This window comes from Pipistrellus hanaki, assembly GCF_964339955.1.
Source record: "Pipistrellus hanaki genome assembly, chromosome: X".
NCBI lineage: Eukaryota > Metazoa > Chordata > Mammalia > Chiroptera > Vespertilionidae > Pipistrellus > Pipistrellus hanaki.
The window spans coordinates 44,174,508-44,195,370 of NC_140524.1; the positions used below are offsets into that span (position 1 = coordinate 44,174,508).

The 20,863-nt window shown below is 39.3% G+C and overlaps 1 protein-coding gene across 3 annotated transcripts in view; it reads left to right on the forward strand.

Moving 5' to 3' along the window:
* CHRDL1 (chordin like 1) overlaps positions 1 to 20,863 on the forward strand; it is a 179,000-nt gene that overhangs the window by 135,277 nt on the left and 22,860 nt on the right. For all 3 annotated transcript variants that reach the window (XM_084870475.1, XM_084870474.1, XM_084870476.1), the window contains exon 7: positions 13,217 to 13,284. In XM_084870475.1, coding sequence (XP_084726601.1) covers positions 13,217 to 13,284 — 68 coding nt within the window. The remainder of the gene's footprint in view (positions 1 to 13,216; positions 13,285 to 20,863) is intronic.

Below are 20,863 nucleotides of genomic sequence, written 5' to 3' on the forward strand. Positions count from 1 at the left end.
CAGGGTTCATGTCATTGCTGGCACTTCAGCAAACCTCATCTGGACTAAAAATGTAGCACAAACAGCCACTGGAACCTTAAGGAAAACTTTATCAGAAGAAAACATCTCTTCAGAGATTGTATTGCTGCCACATTCTGGGCAGGCAGATCTCAAACCCAAACCAACACCCAATTTCCCTCTACCATTTATCATTTCTGTTTCCTGTCTCCTGCCTATCTTGCCAAAGCAAAGTGAAAGGCTATGTACTTGGACTCTAGACAAGAGAGAGGTATTTGGGGTAAGCTATCAACTGTATTGAGAGGCAAGCTTGCATTTGCTGGGTGGTATATATATGTAGCATTTACTATGTTACGTACAGCAGTTGAAGGATTTAGATGTATAATAGCTCATTTGATCCTTACAATAAAGTAGGAACAATTATTATCCACATTTTACAGATGAGGAAACTGAGACAGAGATGTTAAGTGATTTGCCTAAGGATACATGATAGTAAGTGGCAGAGCCAGAATTTAAAACTTTTTGGCCTGGTTCTAGAGTCCCAAATTCTTATACTAATTGGTAGCAGCCATTCATAGGAGTGTGATGAGGGCCTCTCCTAGTGAATAGAAGTGAAGGGAGAGAGAGGACATGTGTGGCACACTGGCATAGGCAGATAATTATAAGACCACTGTATTCATCTTTCCCATCAAAGCCTTAACCTGCCCTCTCCCAACTATAGTGGAACACCTTTGTCCCACCTTTCTCATTTTCTAGGCTTAAAGATGCCTGAATGTAAATATCTATTTTCATTCAGCGAACATTTGTCAAGCAAGCACTAAGCAAGGAAATAACTGGTGGCTGTCTTATCATCCCAGGATCCCTGACTTCTGATTACACCATGAAACCAGCCACCTCATCCTGTAAGAGTGTCCATACTGTTCTTCCTTCATTGTACATGCCGTATAATACTCTAGGGTTTTCTTAAAGAACTACTTAATCATGTCAAACTCAAAGGCTAACACAGGCCAAATAAGGTTTAAGTTTATGTGGGCCGCAAAAAAAAAAAAAAAAAAAAAAAAAAAAAGCTTCAATTTTCACAGAAATGTAGGTTTATTTCGATAGAGACATGCTGAATACAAAGAGATGAAATAAATGGGTATTCATTAACATAAGATAATAGAACATTTTAATAAAAATTAATATTTTTCTTGAACATTAACTTATCCAACACTAAATAATTGCACAAATTAATAAGCACAACACAAATAAACCTATTTTTCTTATTCTCTGAAAGCAAAATATTTTCTGTTGCATACACCAGACAAGTCAGTCCAAGACTAATGATATGGCAATCGGCTGCTAAAATATTCGCTGTTAGTATTAGTGGAGAGAAATGGTGCACCTGCACATAAGGCATGTAAGAGAAATGAATGCAACATGATTATAGTAATCAGTAATTAGCAAACATAGTTAGTTATTGATAATTATGTATAACAGGATATTGTAAAAATTGAGTTATGAAATTTTTATTAAGATATTTCTTATATACTGTTATATTGGCTGGGCTTCAAAAATATTCATTGTGGGCCACACGCAAGCCGTGGGCCTCAAGTTTGACATGCTTGACCTAGAGGGTATTATTATAAGTGAAATAAGTCTTCAGCTTGTTTCTAAAGGCCCTCTGTAAAACAATCTGACACTTTGCCCTTGCCAGTTTGGCTCAGTGGATAAAGAGTCAGCCTGAACTGAAGGGTTCCAGGTTTGATTCTGGCCAAGGACACATGCCTGGGTTGCAAGCTCGATGATCCCCAGTAGGGAACATGCAGGAAGCAGCTGATCAATGATTCTCTCTCATCATTGATGTTTCTATCTCTCTTTCACTCTTCGTTCCTCTCTGAAATCAATAAAGAAATATGTGTGTTTTTTTTAAAAAAAAAAAAAAAAAAAAAAAACACAACATAATCTGACACTTCCTTCACCTACTACTCATCCTCAGGTCTCTGATACAACACACACATCTTTTCCTCTGAGCTGGTGATTCTTTCTGTTCTATAATATCATAAGTTCCTTCCTCCTTCACTCCTGTTATGTGCCTGTCTTAACTCTTACTCCCCACAAGCTTGAACAAGCTTCTCTCTTCTCTTTTCCAATTAGGATCCTACCCACTTTTCAAGAGCATAGGTTAAGTCACACCTCTTCTAAATAGTCTTGCCTGATTAATCTATTTCTCATTAGTCTCCTTCTTTGTCTACTTTTGGTGTTTAGTCTGGTTAGTAGCATTTTAAAATATTTTTCATCTTGTTCATTGTTTCATGGGACTTGGCTTCTCAACTGGGAACCTCTATAAGGAAAGGAGTGTCTTCATTTTCCTCTGTTTCCCTTTATGGTATTAAGCATATCTTTTGTAATGTATTTATCAAAAAAGAGTCACAGTTATATATCCTCTTTACAGTGCTACAAGTACAGTCCTGGTTTGGGAGGCAGGAGAAATGACTGAACTTACAACTTACTCAATGCAAGCTGATTTATCCAACACATGTCTAATGAACACATTGAATCTATTTTATGAAATTGAGATATTATGCTAACTCCTTCAAGGTAACCTAAACTAGAAGCAATTATTTAAAATCAATTTGTCATTGTTCATAACAATTTTCACTTTATCTAAGACTCATGATTTATCTTTTAAAGAGCGCCAAAGTGCTCTAGCTGGTTTGGCTAAGTGGATAGAACATCGGCCTGCAGACTGAAGGGTCCTGGGTTTGATTCTGGTCAAGAGCATATGCTCAGGTTGCAGGCTAGATCCCCAGTAGGGGGCATGCAGGAAGCAGCTGATCAACGATTCTCATCATGGATGTTTCTACCTTTTTCTCCCTCTCCCTTTCTCTCTGAAATCAATAAAAAATATATTTTTAAAAAGCAGCACAGTTTCATATCAGATGCCATCTTGACTGGGACCCAAAGATATCAATGGAAATGGTCAATGAGGTATTTCCTTGTTTTACATCATAAAAAATCTATCAAGGTTTTCAAATATTTTCAAAATCAAAGAAAACTGGAGAAAATAACAGCAACTTCAAATATAGATCCTCACATATCAGTCTAGAATTGTTTTGTTCTTGTTCACATTTTCTTTAGAAAACAGTATTATTGCTTGAGCATAATGATAGGAAGAAAACCATAAGAAACATCACTTTAAAAATTGACTTAATTTTTGAGATAGTATGCTTTCAACTAAACTTCAAAATGTATTGAAACACTGTGATCTTTTCATAGCTACTGACAACCAATGGTAACCCCTTTTAAAAAGTTAATGAAGATGGGAGCATCTGAGAGATTCCATCCTTACCTACTTTTCTTAGTCAGGTTGTTTTTGTTTTCTCTCCACCCCTTGCATTCAAAATTCAGCTTCACATTCTTGCTAAATTTCCCAGCACTCACACCCCTCTAAAGTCATTATGTTCCTTCTTGGCATGTCTCTTATGTCTAGAATTTTTCTTCTTCAGACAGTACATGAGACAGCATTGACTTTTATACTGAGTTTAATAAATTAATAGTGATGGCTCCTAATTAGCCATCTGGGATATCCTGTCAAGGTCAATAATGCCCCACCTTATTATGGGGTTGGAGGTTTTTTTATGTGTATCTGAGTCTGGTTCTACGTTAAAAATAATGAATTATTAGTGGGGCATTTCAGAGCAATTATTTCTTCACGGGTGGTTAAAGCCACTCTTCCTTTAACTTTGTCCTTCTAACTACTTCAAGAGATGCTATGATTGCCCAGAAACACACCACTGGATATGCACATTATTCTCATTATAATAGTCTTCCTGAGCATAGAGTCCCAACATTTACAAAAATTAATCTGATTTGTTGACTCATAGTATAAACAGAGGAAAAGAAACATGAGAAAGAGGACCTATGTCAGGCAGAGGAATCACATTTGAATATTACCTACACTACAACTGTAAGAATTTACAAATTCCAGGTCTCCATATTATAGGCAAAGTGGGCAGTTGATACAATTATTAAGTCAATTCAATCAAGTTGCTGGAATGACTATATCTATTTTTTTTTTTTTTTTTTTTTTTTGGCTATTAAGACCAGACCTAGGTCCCCTACTCTCACCAAATAGTCCAGTCTTCTTTGTACAGGGCCAAGAAACCAAAGTGGTGTTTATGGAAACAAGAAGGACCTTTAACTGACTGAATTTCATTCCCAAGTTGACCAGACAGTAAACACCAGTAGATTATTGAGTTTCCCTTCTCTATTCTGCTTATTCTTTCCCGTTAATGGATATGATAGCACAGGACTCTACCTTATTTGGGTAGTTGGAATTTTACCACTCCATTTTATGACTATGTAAATTGTACTGCCTCCCAATGAAACAGATATCTGTCCTCTTAAGGCTCAGTTTAAGCCAAGAGAGAAAAGGATTTTAATTAAAATGTAAACTTCTTTTCTAAAAGAATGAAAATAAGAAGAGTACTACCATGATTATGAGATAATCTAAGGCAGTTCTGAAGTATGAGCTGAAGGAATCTCTGCAAACATTTATTTTGTAACTTCAGGACTCTGGCTTCTGATGATTTAGAAATGAAATCAATCCCTTTCTATATGGAGATATACATTTTCTTTTTTGACTAGGCTTTGTTTGTTTGTTTAATCTAGACTCTTTCCTTTGTTAAATACCTAGCCCACTGGTGGGAATCCCTTAAGTTGGGTTTTCCCCATGTGCAAGCTACTCTTGAAGAGGAAGAAGAAGTTGAGAGAAAGGATTGAAAGAAGAGGAAGAGGTAATAATGGGCTGACACTTATATGACACTCACCATGTGTCAGGCACTGTTCTAATCTTTTTGCTTATACCAATTAATTTCATAACCCTATAGGGTTGGTATTATTGTCTCCGTTTTAGTTTTAGAAATAAGGAAATTGAGGCACAATGAAGTTAATTCACTTTTCCAAAGTGACAGAGGAAAGAAGGGGGAAGAGTCACAATTTGGAACCAGGCAGTCCGGCTCTGGGCTATTCTCTTAGCCATTATACTATACTGCCTCTCAACTTGGGGATGTGAAAGAACTTTGGGAATTCTGTTAACTGAGAGGAACAGTTTGTGATGACTCTTCTCTCAGGGGCAGATATGGTACACTTCCAGCTCTTTTCTTTGGGACTACCATGGGATGTAAATACCCCATTTCTAACTATAAACTTGCATCTATTTAGTCACATCTCCACTGAAAAAGCAGCATGGGTCATGAGCATGATCTAGTTAATAGTTTCTTTATCCCCTCTCCCCTGCTCTTTTACTGCAAACACACATACTCTCACAATGCATTTTAAGTACATATTTCTAATTTTTCTGGATAAATACTTTTGTACTCTTCTTCAAATTTGGCTTGCTACTGTTGGCAGGAACTTCTCCTTTATCTGTGTCTTAGTATTTCTCAAGCAGATATTATGCTAAAAATAATAAGACAGCCCAAACAAAAAGTAAATGTCCTTGCAATACCTCATTATTGGAGCTCAAATGTCTACCAATGGAGAATCCTCATAGTAATGTTTTTTAGAGCTTTCCTTGGATTTCACCTTACTTGTCTCCCTTTTAACAGAATTTGTAGAATTAGATGTTTCACAGAGCCCCCCAACAGAAAGCTTTTAATTTTTTCTTTAATCTCCAGCTTGGGTACTGAGAACTAGCTATAACATGGCCCACCACAGAACCTGGTGGAGATTTTGTGATCAATTTCTTTCTCTGTGCTCTCTCTAAATTTCCCTCAAAAGCCCTTTAACCATTTGCCCCAATTCTGCTAATTTCAATGTGTTTCTCTAAAAATACAGAGATCATTTTCCCTTGTAACAGAGATCACCTCCCCATCTCTGGGATTCACTTAGTTTTATTTGCTTTATGATTAGTGTGACCATATAATTTATCATCCAAACAAAGACACCTTTGAAATTGGGAGAGTTAATCCTAATAATTATGCCTACAAAAAAATGGATAAGACTAGATTCTCCCAAATATATTGGGATCTATGGTGGCACCCTGTTAATGATGTGTGTGGTTCAGAAGAGGCCACATGCCAGCATAGTTTTGCTGTCTGAAGATTATTTTCATGAGTATCTCAAAATCTCATTGTCTTTTTGAGAAGACAGAGTTTACTTCTGTGACCTGCCCAAGCTACCCAAAGATTAATGGAAGCAATGGGAGTTATAAAGTCTTAATTTTAGCCTAACTTTTGACCATTTTCAAATACTTGTTCTATTACCAGAAAGCCAAGCCAGTTCCATAGGGTACCACTCAGAGTATAATTGAGGTTCAAATAAACAACATATGTGGCTTTTAAGGTTAAATGAATATTGTTTGACATACAGTACAATAGAGTTGTTTTTCATTTTGGTTTAAAAACTGGTTAAAATCACATCTTGTTGCTTCTTGGAATTAACTGAAATTCATCTGACTACATTAGAATCATTGTGGGGGTTTTTTAAACCTTGGCTGAAAAAAGAGGCTCTCTTTCTCACTCTAGATAATTTGTCTAGTGAATCAGGAAAAATAATGAGAAGGAAACGGTGTTTTAGAGATTCAGTGACTACTTTTTTTTCTTTTATATATTTGTCTCTTAAATGTATAATAGATATAAACACTGAAGATTCTAAATGGACAAATTTATTTTCAGCTTCCAACAGAACCTGCCCAGGTCTAGAGAACTACTTATAGTTGCACAAAATGTGAACATCTAAGAAGATAATTTCATTTTAAGTATGGTTCATATTAAATAGGACAACTAAACTGCTGAAACCTTTAGCAGCCACTTATAGAACATTCCAGCTTAAAGAATGACTTCAGTAGTTTTTAACAAAGTGAAATTTTTCAAATTAGGTAGACATACCTGTCTGCAAAAACTTAAGTTATTGTGACACATTCATCTGAACTTATGTTACAGGGTATTAATAGTTGATTCCCATGCCTGTTACCCACTTGCCTCATTGTTTTTGCCATGATACCTCATTTAACAGAGACTATATGCTTATATATTGTTTTGAGATTCTGACTGATTATAAGTACGGTGGACCTGGAGAGTATTATGCTAAGTGAAATAAGCCATTTAGAAAAACACGAATATCACTTATATTTGGAATCTAATGAAAAAAATAAACTCATGAACAAAATAGGTCCAGAAGTATAGATTCATGGAATAGAATACCAGATCTCAGTTGGGGATGGGAGGGGGCAGGAAGAGATTAACCAAATAACATATATGCATACTAGAGGCCCAGTGCACAAAATCCATGCACTGGAGGGGTGTCCCTCAGCCCAGCCTGCACCCTCTCCAATCTGGGATCCTTGGGAGATATCCAACTGCCAGTTTAGGCCTTATCCCTGCAGGATTGAGCCTAAACCAGCAGTCAAACATCCCTCTCATAATCTGGAACTGCTGGCTCCTAACCACTTGCCTGCCTGCCTGCCTGCCTGCCTGATTGCCCCTATCTGCTTCTGCCTGCCAACCTGATAACCCCCTAACTGCTCCCCTGCTGGCCTTATTGGCGCCTATCAGCTTCGCTGCTGGCCCAATCACCCCCAACTGCCCTCCCCTGCCAGCCCAGTTGCCCCTAACTGCCTTTTCCTGCAGGCCCAGTCACACCCAACTGCCCTTCCCTGCTGACCTGGTAGCCCCCAACTGCCCTCCCCTGCTTGCCTGTTCACCCCCAACTGCCCTACCTGCTGGCCTGATCGCCCACAACTGCCCTCCCCTGCCAGCCATCTTGTGTGGCCATCTTGTGATGACATGAGGAGAGATGTCACCCAAGCTTTTATTAGTATAGACTGGAGGCCCAGTACACAAAATTTGTGCATGGACAGTGGTCCCCCTCAGCCCAGTCTGCACCCTCTTCAATTCAGAACCCCTTGGGAGATGTCCGACTGTCGGTTTAGTCCCACTCACAATTGTGGACCACTGGCTCCTAATCGCTCACCTGCCTTCCTGCCTGGTTGCCCCTAACTGCCCCCACACCAGCCTGATTGCCCCTCACAGTCCTCCTCCCCCTGCTGGCCTGGTCACCCCTAACTGCCTCCCTCTGCCAGCCTGGTTACCCCCAACTGCCCACCCTGTCAGTCTAGTTGCCACTCACTGCTCCCCTGCCAACCTAATCGCCCCCAACTGCCCCCCTATGCTGGCCTGGTAGCCCCTAACTGCCTCCCCTGCCAGCCTGGTCACCCCCAACTGCCCTCCCTGCCAGTCTGATCACCCCCAACTGCCCTCCCCTGCTGGCCTGTTTTGCCTCCAACTGCACTCCCTGCTGACATGATCGCCCACAACTGCCCTCTCCTGCTGGCCATCTTGTGGTAGCCATCTTGTGATGATGTGGGGGCAGCCTTTTTGTGACAACATGGCGGCAGCCATCTCGTGATGATGATGCAAGGGTGAGATGCCACCTAGGCTTTTATTAGTATAGACTAGCGGCCCAGTGCACAAAATTCATGCATGGAGGAGAGGTCCCCTCAGTCCAGCCTGCTCTCCAATTCGGGACCCCTTGGGGGATGTTCGATTGTAGGTTTATTCCCTCTCACAATTCTAGACTGCTGGCTCCTAATCATTCACCTGCCTTCCTGCCTGTTCACCCCTCACTAACCCCCTGCCAGCCTAATCGCCCCCAACTGTCCAGCTCTGCCAGCCTGATTGCCCCTAATTTCCCCTTTGCTGGCCTGGTGACCCCCAACTGCCTCCCTGCTGGCCTGATCACCCCTCACGGCCTCCCCCCACCAGCCTGGTTGTCTCATGCAGCCTGCTGTTCAGTTGTTTGGTCGTCCCTCACTAACCCCCCAGCCAGCCCGGTCGTAGGCAGCCATCTTGTGAGGGCATGAGAGTTAATTTGCATATTACCTCTTTATTATATATGATATGCATAAGCCATGGACACAGTCAATAATATGGGTAAAGCTCGGGGTGGGGCAAGTGTTGGGTGGAGGGGGACAAAAAGGGAGAAAATGGGAGACTTCTGTAATACTGTCAATAATAAAAAATAAGTAAAAAATGTATTAAAGACTACTTAAAAGCCTGTTGAGACTGTAGGGTCTAAATGGAGTAAACTGAATTTCTCAGAAGGCCATGCTGAGTAAATATTTCATGTCAATATCAATAATTAAATCTATATTTTTAAAAGGGCATTTGATGAAGAGAGCCTTTTTTATCATTTTTATTTTGTAATTTGTTCTCTTTTGGATACTTAGATTAGTCTTGAAATAATATCCTATGGCTTTTACATATTGCTTTGACATTTGCCAGTGAACTTTGTATGGCTTCAAGTCTTCTCTCTAGACCCATATTTTTATTTGGCTCAGAACATAGCTAAGAGCCACCACTGCCAGCTACAGCAGAACAAGTACACTGAGTGGCCAGATTATTATGATCTCTGTGATCTCTGAATGCATAATAATCTGGCCACTATATATATTCTGGTGCATGAATTTGTGCATGGGTGGAGTCCATTCAGCCTGGCCAGGGGGAGGGGACATGGGTGGTTGGCCAACCTGCCTGCTGGTCCAACTCCTGGTTGAGGGGACAATTTGCATATTAGCCTTTTATTATATAGGACATACACTGAATGGCCAGATTACTATGCATTCAGAGATCATAATAACCTGGCTACTCACTGTATTCACACCACTCAGTCACTGTCAAAGACAGTGACTGTCAAAGACAATGCCATTTCCCAATTCTCCAGATTTGCAACCCTAGAACTATTTTATACTTTTTTCTCCTCCATTAGCAAATCTTCCATTGGGTTATTTTCATTTTCTTTTAAACTGTAGCCGTGTGATTTAACCCTTCTTTTCCATTATTTTATAGATTCTCATGACCTATCACATATTGTTAAAACTGCCTCTTGGTTGGTCTCCATGATTCCAGTAGCTTCTTAACTAGTTAGTGCTCAGTGCCAAGATTCACTTCCACAAATACCATTTTTAATCATAGAAACCTTTGCATAAAAATTGGTAATGGTATCAAATATGAATTCTTAAGCCTCTTTTTTGAAGTTCTTGCAACAATTTTTGACCACTAATATTTATCTTAACAACCTGTCCTTCTCCCTTCCTCTCTTCTTTTCTCCTTCTTTCATCCTCTCTCTCCCTGTTTCTCTTTCCACCAGCCCCATTTCTCTGGTTTCACATGAGAAGTTTCTATTAATATTTAAGCCACAATTTGCTTGCCATTACCAGTGTCTGACTTGCAATTTCAAAGCTCTGGTCCTTTGCAAATGCCATTTCTTTAGGTTGATATAACCTCAGCCCATATAACTGACTTAAAAATTCTTTAGGGAAGCTTCCTGTTATTGCACCTGACTGCTCACTTCACCCATTAAATATTTACTAAGCACATACATTCCATTTGTATATTCAGTTGTTAGTCTGTGTGTATGTTTTAGGTTATTTTCTATATTGATTTCCTGTTACCTCCAAACAGATTGTAAATATATTGAGGGCAATGCCTAAGTCTGATTTCTCTCCTCTTTCTGCCTTATTATGAGGCTCTCCACCCATATGAGGCTCTCCACCCAGGAAGCTTTCAATGCATATGAACTGACTTTGGGCATTATTTTCTAGACATAAACAAAGGTGAAATCATCACCACTGTTACAGGGTCAGTCAGTGTTTCCACATAGTTTGCATGTAGATTTTGTCTACCATCTTTACTCAGATATGGAATAACAAGAAAGAGATGAGTATACTATTGGTCAAGCACTTAGTTCTATATTTGTAACTGCAGTTCAATTCAGTACATAAACAGTGCATGATGGATACCCAGGAAAATGTTAAGTGTCCAGCCCAGTTATTCTCAAATTCTTGAATGCATCATAATCCTCAGATGTGCTTGTCAAAACCCAGATCACCACGGAGTTTCTGACTTTGTAGTTCTGGGGTGGGTTCCACAATTTTGCATCTCTAACAGATACCCAGGTAATGTTGGTGCTGCTAGTCCAGATACCACACTTGGAGAACTAGTGATGTAGGTAGTACACAGTGGGGTCTAAGACATGGTCTCTGGTTTCAAGGAATTTATAGTCTTTTCAGGGTTACAAGCCAGGTGAAGGAAACATTTTACAGCAGAAAATATTATAGAATATTTTAGTATTATTCATTCAAGAAATATTGAATAAGTACTAACTATGTGCCCAGCATTTTTCCAGGTAATGGAGTTATATCAGTGAACATGATAAATAAAAATCCTTATTCTCATTTGAAGCCTTAGCTCCTAGGATAATTCTAGTGAGAGAAAGCAGACAATAAATAAAATACATAAAATGTAAGATAATTTAAGTGCTAAGATCAAAAAGCAAAAGAAAGAGGATAAGAAATATCAGAGGGTTTTGAAATTTTAGGTGGTCAGAGAAGGCCTTCCAATTCCATTATTTGACAGGTATTTATTGAGTGAACATTGTGATATGGATATTTGCCCACACTCTGCCCACGCATTGCTATAGATGATGGTGATATAACCATAAATAGCACAAATAATAGCAGACTTATTTGAGAGCCAGAAAATTTGGGGTTTTGGTGTTAATTTTCATGAACTAATTATGTGACTGAATGGCTGATACTTCTCCTTTCTGATCATTGGTTTCTCCATCTGTTAAATGGAACAATTAGACAAAGTTATGCTTGAACTCCTATACATCTCATAGGCTATAGGATGCTAAGTACTGGAAATATGTAAGAGTGCTTGAAGAAGACTTTGTAGAGGAAGAAAAAATGATTTCCATAGGCACAGGGGAGCAATAGTGTTTGTGTGGTGGGAAGAAAATTTCAGAAGAAGAATAACATGAGCAAAAGCATAGAAGTAAGAATGGGAGCTACATGTTCAACAAAAAGCAAGGAGGTCAAAGGGTAGCTTAGATAGTTGGGTGGGAGGTGAGTGCTCAATAAAGATGAGGTCCTGGCTAATTATAGAGCATTTTGGATGGGAGCCCACTGTGGGTTTTGATCTGGGAATGTTACAATTATATAGTCAAAGTGAGTGTTTCAGGAAGATTAAAATAGCCTCCATTTAATGTTCAAAATTCATAATTTTTCCATAAGATGATCTCAGAATCATGAAGATTTAAAGTCATAATTTGTTATATCACTGATTATATTGCTATAAAATTAATTTTAATGTCTTTTTCAAGCCCTAAAATCCAATAATCTTATTTCTTTTTCTTTTAGAGTACTACCATATGCTTAAACCAGAAACATATTACTATTTAGACTTAGGATTTGAAAGCTTAAGGGATGAATTGAAATAGAAAATTCTTACTGTTTATATTATTTTGTATTTTTTGTTATCACATGATATGTATGGTTGATTTGTTATTGGATTTGTCCTCAGCCAGATATATAGATAGATAAATCTGTATCTATTAATCTATACACACACACACACACACACACACACACACACACACACACACACACATAAATAGTACTCACTGAGTGGTGCAAATATTTCTAAGACCAAGCTTCTCCCATCTGCTTGCTTGGTCATAGGTAACACAGGTAATATTCTTGGGAATTGTTTTCTAGTTTTTTATCTTTAATCAGCTGAGGAATATCAATATCTGTTGTATGTTTGTTGCTTTCCAGGCTAAAAGTAAAATCTTACTCCTAGAGACAGTTACTCTGGAAGACAGCAATGATAAGGGTTAGCTGTTTAAAGAGTTGATATAGAGACTTAGAGAAAGTTGTTTCAGGCAAAAACAAAAAAAGTAGAAAAGGATATCTTGGATATTGGTTATATAAACATTTCAACCTTACCTTCACTTTCAGATCATATCATAACTTCTCAGAGATACAATGGTGAATTTAACAAATCATGGCAGACCAAATACTCAAAGCTCTCATTTATTAAGGGTAGTTTAAACACAAGTTAAGTATGACCTCCAAAATACTTAATTGTCCCTGGAATAAGGTAAGCAAAGGTGACAATGATTATTATATTAAAATGGAAAGGGATGATTTTCCCTTTCATCTTCAAAATTGTGAGTAATAATGCTTCATGATCCATTTTGCAAAGTACTAACTTTCTTCAGAGTTATTTTGACAAATGAGGCACACCCAGAGATAGGTTGCTTTGTGAAGAATAGCTAAAATGTCTGGAGAATTTTGGGATTGTAGAACCAAAAATGTCACCCTGGGTTACAAGGGTGATATTTTTCCCTTCTATGTATGCATGATTCTTTTGTATTTCTTTTTAATAAACAGGGGAAGGAGAATTGTCATGGGAACATTCTGATGGTGATATCTTCCGGCAACCTGCCAACAGAGAAGCAGTAAGTGTGAATAGCTCAAATAATTCAATATTTCACAGCATCAGGTCAAACTTTCCTCTCCCCATGGCTACTCTCCCAGCAACTCCATAAAAGGGTCTATGTCTAAAACCATATTTCTTCCCTTTCCTGAAAAAATTAAATGGCATCATCACCAACCTATAACCATTTTAGTACACTGTGTAATTGGTAACCAGGGCCAGGACATGAATGCAAAGAAATCGTAGCCCCAAACATTAGAAAGCCTTCATCTAGAGTAGAACATGGTTCCCTTTCAGGATGACTTGCCAAATATTTGTCTTCTCTAAGGAAGGAAGGCCACTGCTCCTATTATCAACAGTGAAGACATTCTGTGAATTGTAAAGTAGGCCAACCCATCCTGTTGGCAAAGGTACTTTGGAAATGTCCAAACAAACCCTCCCCTAAGCCTTAGGCTCTCACTCCTACCTATGGAAGAGAGGCAAGGTAGCAGGATAAATTTTTCCTTCTCATTCTGAAACATATTCTCATTTCCATTCTTGGTTTTAATCTCAGCTTTATGAGTAGGCATCTCTCTACATATAGTAATAGCATCTCTTGTTGCTTTATATTGTTAGATAATTAACAAAATAGAATCTCTCTTTAAAAAAATATTTTAATTGATTTTTTACAGAGAGGGATAGAAAGTTAGAAACATCAATGAGAGAGAATCATCGATCAGCTGCCTCCTGCACCACCCCTACTGGGGATGTGCCCGCAACCAAGGTACATGCCCTTAACCGGAATCGAACCCGGGACCTTTCAGTCCGCAGGCCGATGCTCTATCCACTGAGCCAAACCGGTTTCGGCTAAAAATATATATGTTTAAGTACAGCAACACTTCAAACATTTTGAAATAGTAAAAGAATTTGTTCCAGTTCAAAGGATTTATATTAAAAGTCTTATAAATGTGTACAAAATGTACAAAGACATTCATTGTACATATATGGGTGTTTATCACACTCTTGTACAAAAAAAATGTACAGGGGTATTCAATTCAGATTTATTTTCATAAGAGCAAAACAGAGACAACCCAATTGTCTATTAGCTGAGGCATGGTAAAACACCTTATCTATGGGGTCCTGTGCAAGTCTTAATAATAATGTAGTACATAGAAATGTAGTAAAGTGAAGAATATCAAAATTATATTATGGAAACAAAACTAGGTACAGGATACAATTTATACTATCATATCTTTATGTAAAAATTATGTGTTTTCATGTATGTAAATGAATATGAAAAGATTTAGAAGGTCACATACCAACATATTAGAGTGGTAATCTCAGAGGAGTTGGAATTGGGCAGAAGGATAGGTCGACTTAGACTTTTTAGTTTATATCTTTCGTATTATTTGATGTTTTACAATGAGTATGAATTAGTTTTTAATAAATAAAATTTAAAGGATTTTCTAAAACCCTGGGAATTAGTTCTCAACATGCAACGGACACAAGGCAAGAGTCTAGGAAGTGATACGGCAGACCTATAGTGAGGGTGTAAGATGTTAGTAGAAGACATAATAAAATGACAAATCTTATATGATAATCCTATATAATAAATAGGTAATATTCTAATTAACCCTCACACAGTCACCTAGAGTGGAAGCTGGGTTCCCATAACACAAGATGGCTGCACCCACAGCAGAGGCGGGGTTTCCATAGTGATCAGCAGTGACCTGAGGCTGCATGGTGCTGGGCTAAGATGGGGGACCTGAGGCTGCACCCCCACCCAGTGGGGCTTAACTGGGGACCTCAGGCTGTGTCCCCCACCCCGGCACTGGGCTGGGGGATATTAGGCCACACACTCTGCCCGGCAGGCCCTGACGGAAGACCTCAGGCTGCACCTCTCTACCCAGCGGGACTTGGTGGGGACCTCAAGGTGCGTTCCCCACCCCAGTGTTGGGGCCAGGGACTTCAGGCCATGCCCCTTCCCTGGTGCCAAGTGAAGAGACCTAAGGATGTGCCAGGGAACTTGAGGCTGTGTCCCCCCTGGCATGCACCAGGGGACCGGAGGCTGCACCCTCCATCCAGTGTGGTTTAATGAGGGACCTGAGGCTGTGCCCCCTGCCTGGTGGGGCTTGATGAGGGTGGAGCCAGCTGGGATATCACCCAATGTGGGTGGAGCTGGCCAGGTCTGGGTCTCACATGATTTTGAGGCATGTGCAGGTGGGCGGGGACTTGACTCTGGGTCCCATGGTGCACCCCAGACTCTAACAGGGGGAAGATTTTCATATACATTTACTAATTTTTTTCAACTCTGACACTTCTATTACAGAGAAAGGGCAAATAGCAATATTAAAATATTTCTTCTAATTCCCTTTAAATGTGCACAAATTTCATGCACTGGGCCACTAGTACAAACATAACAGGGCATCTTAGGCCATGCTTCCCAATTGTCACATGTGCCCTTTCTATCTTACATGCCCCCAGCTTGCCAACACCCTCAGCTTCCATTTTCTGTGTTGTGAATTTTCTCTTTTTCTCAGCCCCAAGTTTTGGTTGTTGTAGGAAGCTGAGAGTGGTTAAATTAGTGGCTGTCAACCAGATGCCATTCTAAACCATATTTAAATTTCAGTCACCTTGAGCTGTATGCCTTAATCTGGGTGCCTTGGTTCAGAGCCATTACTGATAAGGGCATTAATTAGCCTTTCTTCTTGACTTCTTCTTATGCTGTCCCCAACTCAATCTTTTGTCTTTCAGCCTCCTTGTTCTTCCTAAACCGCTGGTAATAGGCCTGGACTTAATCCAGTACTTTCTGTAGCAAAGAGGTCAGGTACAGTATGCAGGGCCTTGAAATAGTTATTCACTTTCAAAGGAGTTCAAGACTTAACTCTAGAAACACATTTGGGCCTGGTAGACCAAAATGTCCAGATAGTTACACTTTATTATAAATAAACTAGAGACCCGATGCATGGATTCATTCACTGGTGGGGCCCCTCAGCCTGGCCTGCGCCCTCTCGCAATCCAGGACCCTTTGGGGGATGTCAGGCTATAGGAATTAGACCAAAACTGGCATTCCAACATTCCCTGAGGGATGTAGTAGTACATGAAGTGGCAGGGGGAGCCCGAGCCCAGACCAGGCATCATGCTATTCCCTCTCATCCTGGCCTTACAGCACCTGCCTCTGCCACAGCTCAGTAGTGCTGCTGCAGAGGCAGGAGAGACTCACGCTGCTACAGTGCTGCCACAGCTGTGAGCTGGGCAGCTGTGAGCCCAGTGTCTGGCACCCGGAGTCAGGCTGCAGTGTGCTCCCACTGTAGGAGTGCACTGACCACCAGGGGCAGCTCCTGCATTGAGCATCTGCCCCCTGGTGGTCAGTGTGTATCATAGTAGCCAATCAAATGGTCAACTGGTTGCTTAGGGTTTAATATATAGAGATATTTTCCTTTGTTCTAAAAGATATAGATATTTGCAATATTATTTGAATAATAAATAGCATCTGTAATAATGGAAAATTATTTACATAGCACATAGTAGCCACCCAATAAATATCAGTTAAATCAATGGGTGTGAAAGATGGAGTGAAATGAGAGTGTGTTGGGGCAGAGGAAAACTTTTTTTTAAACCTGAGGATGTGTTTATTGATTTTAGAGAGAGAGGCAGGCGGGGGAGAGACACAGAGAAACATCGGTGTGAGAGAAAAACATCATTTGGCATCCCATACATGCCCCAATGGAGATCGAACCCACAACCTAGCTTTGTACCCTGACTGGAAATTGAACCTGCAATTTTTTTGGTGCTTGGGACACTGCAGCCAATTCAGCCACCAAAAAAGGTCAGAGGGGAACTTTATATTAATGCACAGAAATTTGTCCCAAATCAGAGAGAAATTCTTTAAATGTGTTTGTTCTTTACTAGTCAAAAATTAGAAGGTTAGAGAATCCCTTCTGAATATCTTTTGCAGTTTCACTTTCTACATGAGAGGGGGGAAAGGGAGCCTTATCAACACAGTTCTGATTTATTAGATTGTCCCATTTAGTGTGAACCCTCAAAACCTCAGTTCAACAGAAACACAGCTAACTAGTTTATTTTGCGAGTTGGGTAAAAAACATCAGTTTACCAAGTTTTACAAAGTGCACAGGAAAGAGAAGTGTTTCAATTATGACTCCTTTGTAAGAACCTGAAATAGTTTGTGTTTGATTTCTGGATCATAATTTCATATTAACTGGTCCTATTTCCATGGGGAAATTGTGTGTGTGTGTGGTGGTGGTGAGGGGCAGAGGTAGGTGCAGGGTGGAAAACCAAAACATGAAAACAAGCATAATTTTGTTTTAGACAACAGCCAAACTCTGATTTGCCACCAATATATTACTTATAGATTTACCATTAGAAAAGTGTAAGAGTTTGGGATAGAAACAATATGAAATGTAAAAATCCATGTCTCATTCACATTGTCAGAACAATGGTTTAGGAAGGAAACTGGCCTAAGTGTCTCTCAAACAAGAATAGTCCTAGTTACTAGTGATGAGAGATATAATGTGTGGATTATAATACTTTCTGAAGGCATTTTAAAAATAAACGTTTGATTTTGCCAAAACTCTAGATTCACTTGCAATTGTAAGAGATAATACAGAGTTATTTACCCAGTTTCTACCAATGGTAACATCTTGCAAAACTTTAGTACAGGATCATAACCATAAAGGCATTTTTCCTTCCTGAACTCTTAGAACTTTTGTGTCTTCACCAATAAAACCCTATAGAAAATTTGTGATCTATACTATTTACATATAACCTTCATTATTGTAAATTTAGGGGGAAATGCATCGCATCATTATTACAATCATTTTGTACCAGTGAAAATAAAGTTGCTATTAACAAAACAAAAATCACTGCTATATCTTAGATCTTAGAACAAATAAGGTGGAAATTCCTGGGGAACTGCTACATTGATGGGGATTTTCCAACACTGGAAAAGAACTGTTGTCCTGGCCAGGTGGCTCAATTGGTTGGAGCATCATCCCATACATCAAAAGGTTGTGGGTTTGATTCCCAGTCAGGGCACATACCTAGTGCGGGTTTGACTCCCTGTTGGGACATGTACAGGAGGCAACCGATGGATCTTTCACTCTCACTTTGATGTCTCTCTCTCTTTCCCTTCCTCTCTCTAAACATACCCTCAAGTGAGGATTAAGAAAAAAAGAAAATAATTATTCAAGAGCCATCTCAAAAGCCTAATATATCAGTCCTTTAAGTCATTAAGTCAAATATTGAGCAGACTACAACAAAACATAGCAAATCTGAAACCCAATACAAAATAATATTGAAAGTAAACGATAGTTGAAAAATTTTTTTTAATTAAAAGTGATTTTGAAAAAGCCTTAGCTATATGGTCATTTCTATCTAACTAGTTTTTGAACTTATTTTTTATTGAGGTAATATTACTAAATAGCATTATATAAATTTCAGGTTTACATTATAATTTGATACATGTATGCATTATAACATGCTCACAACTAAAAGTCTAGCTTCCATCCATTACCTATATTTGACTACATTTCACCCTTCCCCCCCTTCCTTTCCTCTCTAGTAACCACCATTTTGTCATCTGTATGACTTTGTTTTTGTTTTGTTTATAACTGTTTTGTTCTATATTCCGCATATGAATGAAATCATTTGTTTTTTGTTCATTTTGTCCTCTTTCAAGCAGCCTACTCATAGTTGGTTTTTAAGATGTTTCAATTTTACTTACAACTCTAAGGCATTAATACTTTTTTCTTCTTTGCTATAAGTTACAAGATTAGGGCAATAACTCTAAAAGAGCCATTACTCTTAAATAAAAATCACACATCACCACCCCCACTCCCAGCCTAAAACAGAAGATCCTTTATGTCAGTAATTCTCAAACTTGGTTTCAAATTAGAGTCCAATGGGTTAAGGGATATACCCCAGACCAATTCCAATCAACTCCCTGGGGTTGGGATTCAGGCATCAGTAATTTTACAGCTCCCTAGGTGATTCTGTGTGCAGCCAAAGTGGAAACCAGTGGTATGTGTAGTTGTAAACATTTCTATATTGGAAAGAACTTTTCTTCAGATGAGTTTTTTTGTTTTTTTTGAAGAACAAATTGGCAAACTTCAGATGAGTTTTTATCATATTTGTGGAACACTGAGCTTGACCAGACACTATCTCACCCACCTTCTACTCATCTTCCTCTTCCTCCTCCTGTACTTCTTCTTTCTCCTTCCCCTCACTCACACTCTCCTGCCATCAATAAAACTTAAACCTTCATTGTCACCTTGAATAAAATCCCTCTACTCAATGGCTTGTTTTTTTGTCTGTAAAACACAAGACTTACATAAGATGAGGTGGGTGGGGTGGGGGGTTCACTGGTTTCTGAACTTTTGTTTTGTCTTGAATCATTTTTCTACCCTTAGCATATGTCTAAGTTCTAAGTCCCTGGTACTAAAGAACAGCTTTTCATTTTGTGCTCTCTCATGAATCAGAGAACTTCTTGTGCTTATGGCTTATCCTGGGTCAGCGACCTTCCCTCTCAAATTCTAGTCCTGTCAACCTCCGTCCTTTTAGCATCAGTAGGACATCCAGAATTAAAAGTCCTCTCTGTGTTCCTTTGGCAAAACGTTGCCAAACTCCAAAAAGGACAGAACAATCTGTAATGACCTTTGTGAAATCTGTAATGGCCGTTGTGAATTATGGCAGAAAAAGACGTATGAGCCATTGTGGAGATAAAAAATATTTACACTGAGAATCCCATCTGTGTGAATGATAATAAATGGATACAAATTCTTATTTGTGTGCATTTTTACAGCAATGCACCAGGATGGGCTCTTCTTAGAGGGAATAAAGTTCTCTTTCTCTAACTCCAGCTCCTGTTCACTGCCCCCCTTCTCTCACTTAAAGCCCCCTCCAAAAGAGTGATAATAATTCCCAAAGCTGAATTTGCAAGATGTGTGCTTATGGAACATAACTGTATTAAATATTTTATGGAATGGCAGGATCACAGGACTCCATAACTATTTTCTCAAAGTTCCCTGCTATTTATACCACTTCATACAAGGATCTTCTTTTTCAACTGCCTACAAAACCTTTTAATGGGTTTCTCCTCCTTTATCCCTAATAATTGTCTCTAAAACACTGTTATTCTTCATTCATATCATCCTCCTTCATCCTCTACCTCTTCATTCCAATCCTACCTAATAAAAGAGTAATATGCAAATTGGCCACACCTTTGCTACACCCAAGCCAAGCCCACCAGCCAATCAAGGTGAGTATGCAAATCAACCCAACCAAGATGGCGGTTAATTTGCATATCAAGACAGCATGGAAAGAAGCCCAGCGCTGCATAAGGGAGCAAAGCTGCGGGGAAGCAAGCAACAGGGCAGGGGAGAAGGAAGGGAAGCAGGTGGGGCTGGGAGAAGGAAGAGAAGCAGATGGGGCGGGGGAGAGTGCAGCAGGAAGCCCTATTGCAGGAATCTTCCTGCAACAGGCTACTAGTTTTCTATAAGAAGAGAGAAAAGCCCAGGCTGGTGTCCCTCAGTTGGTTGGAGCATTGTCTTGTACACCAAAAGGTTGCGGGTTTAATTCCTGATAAGGGCACATACCTAAGTTGT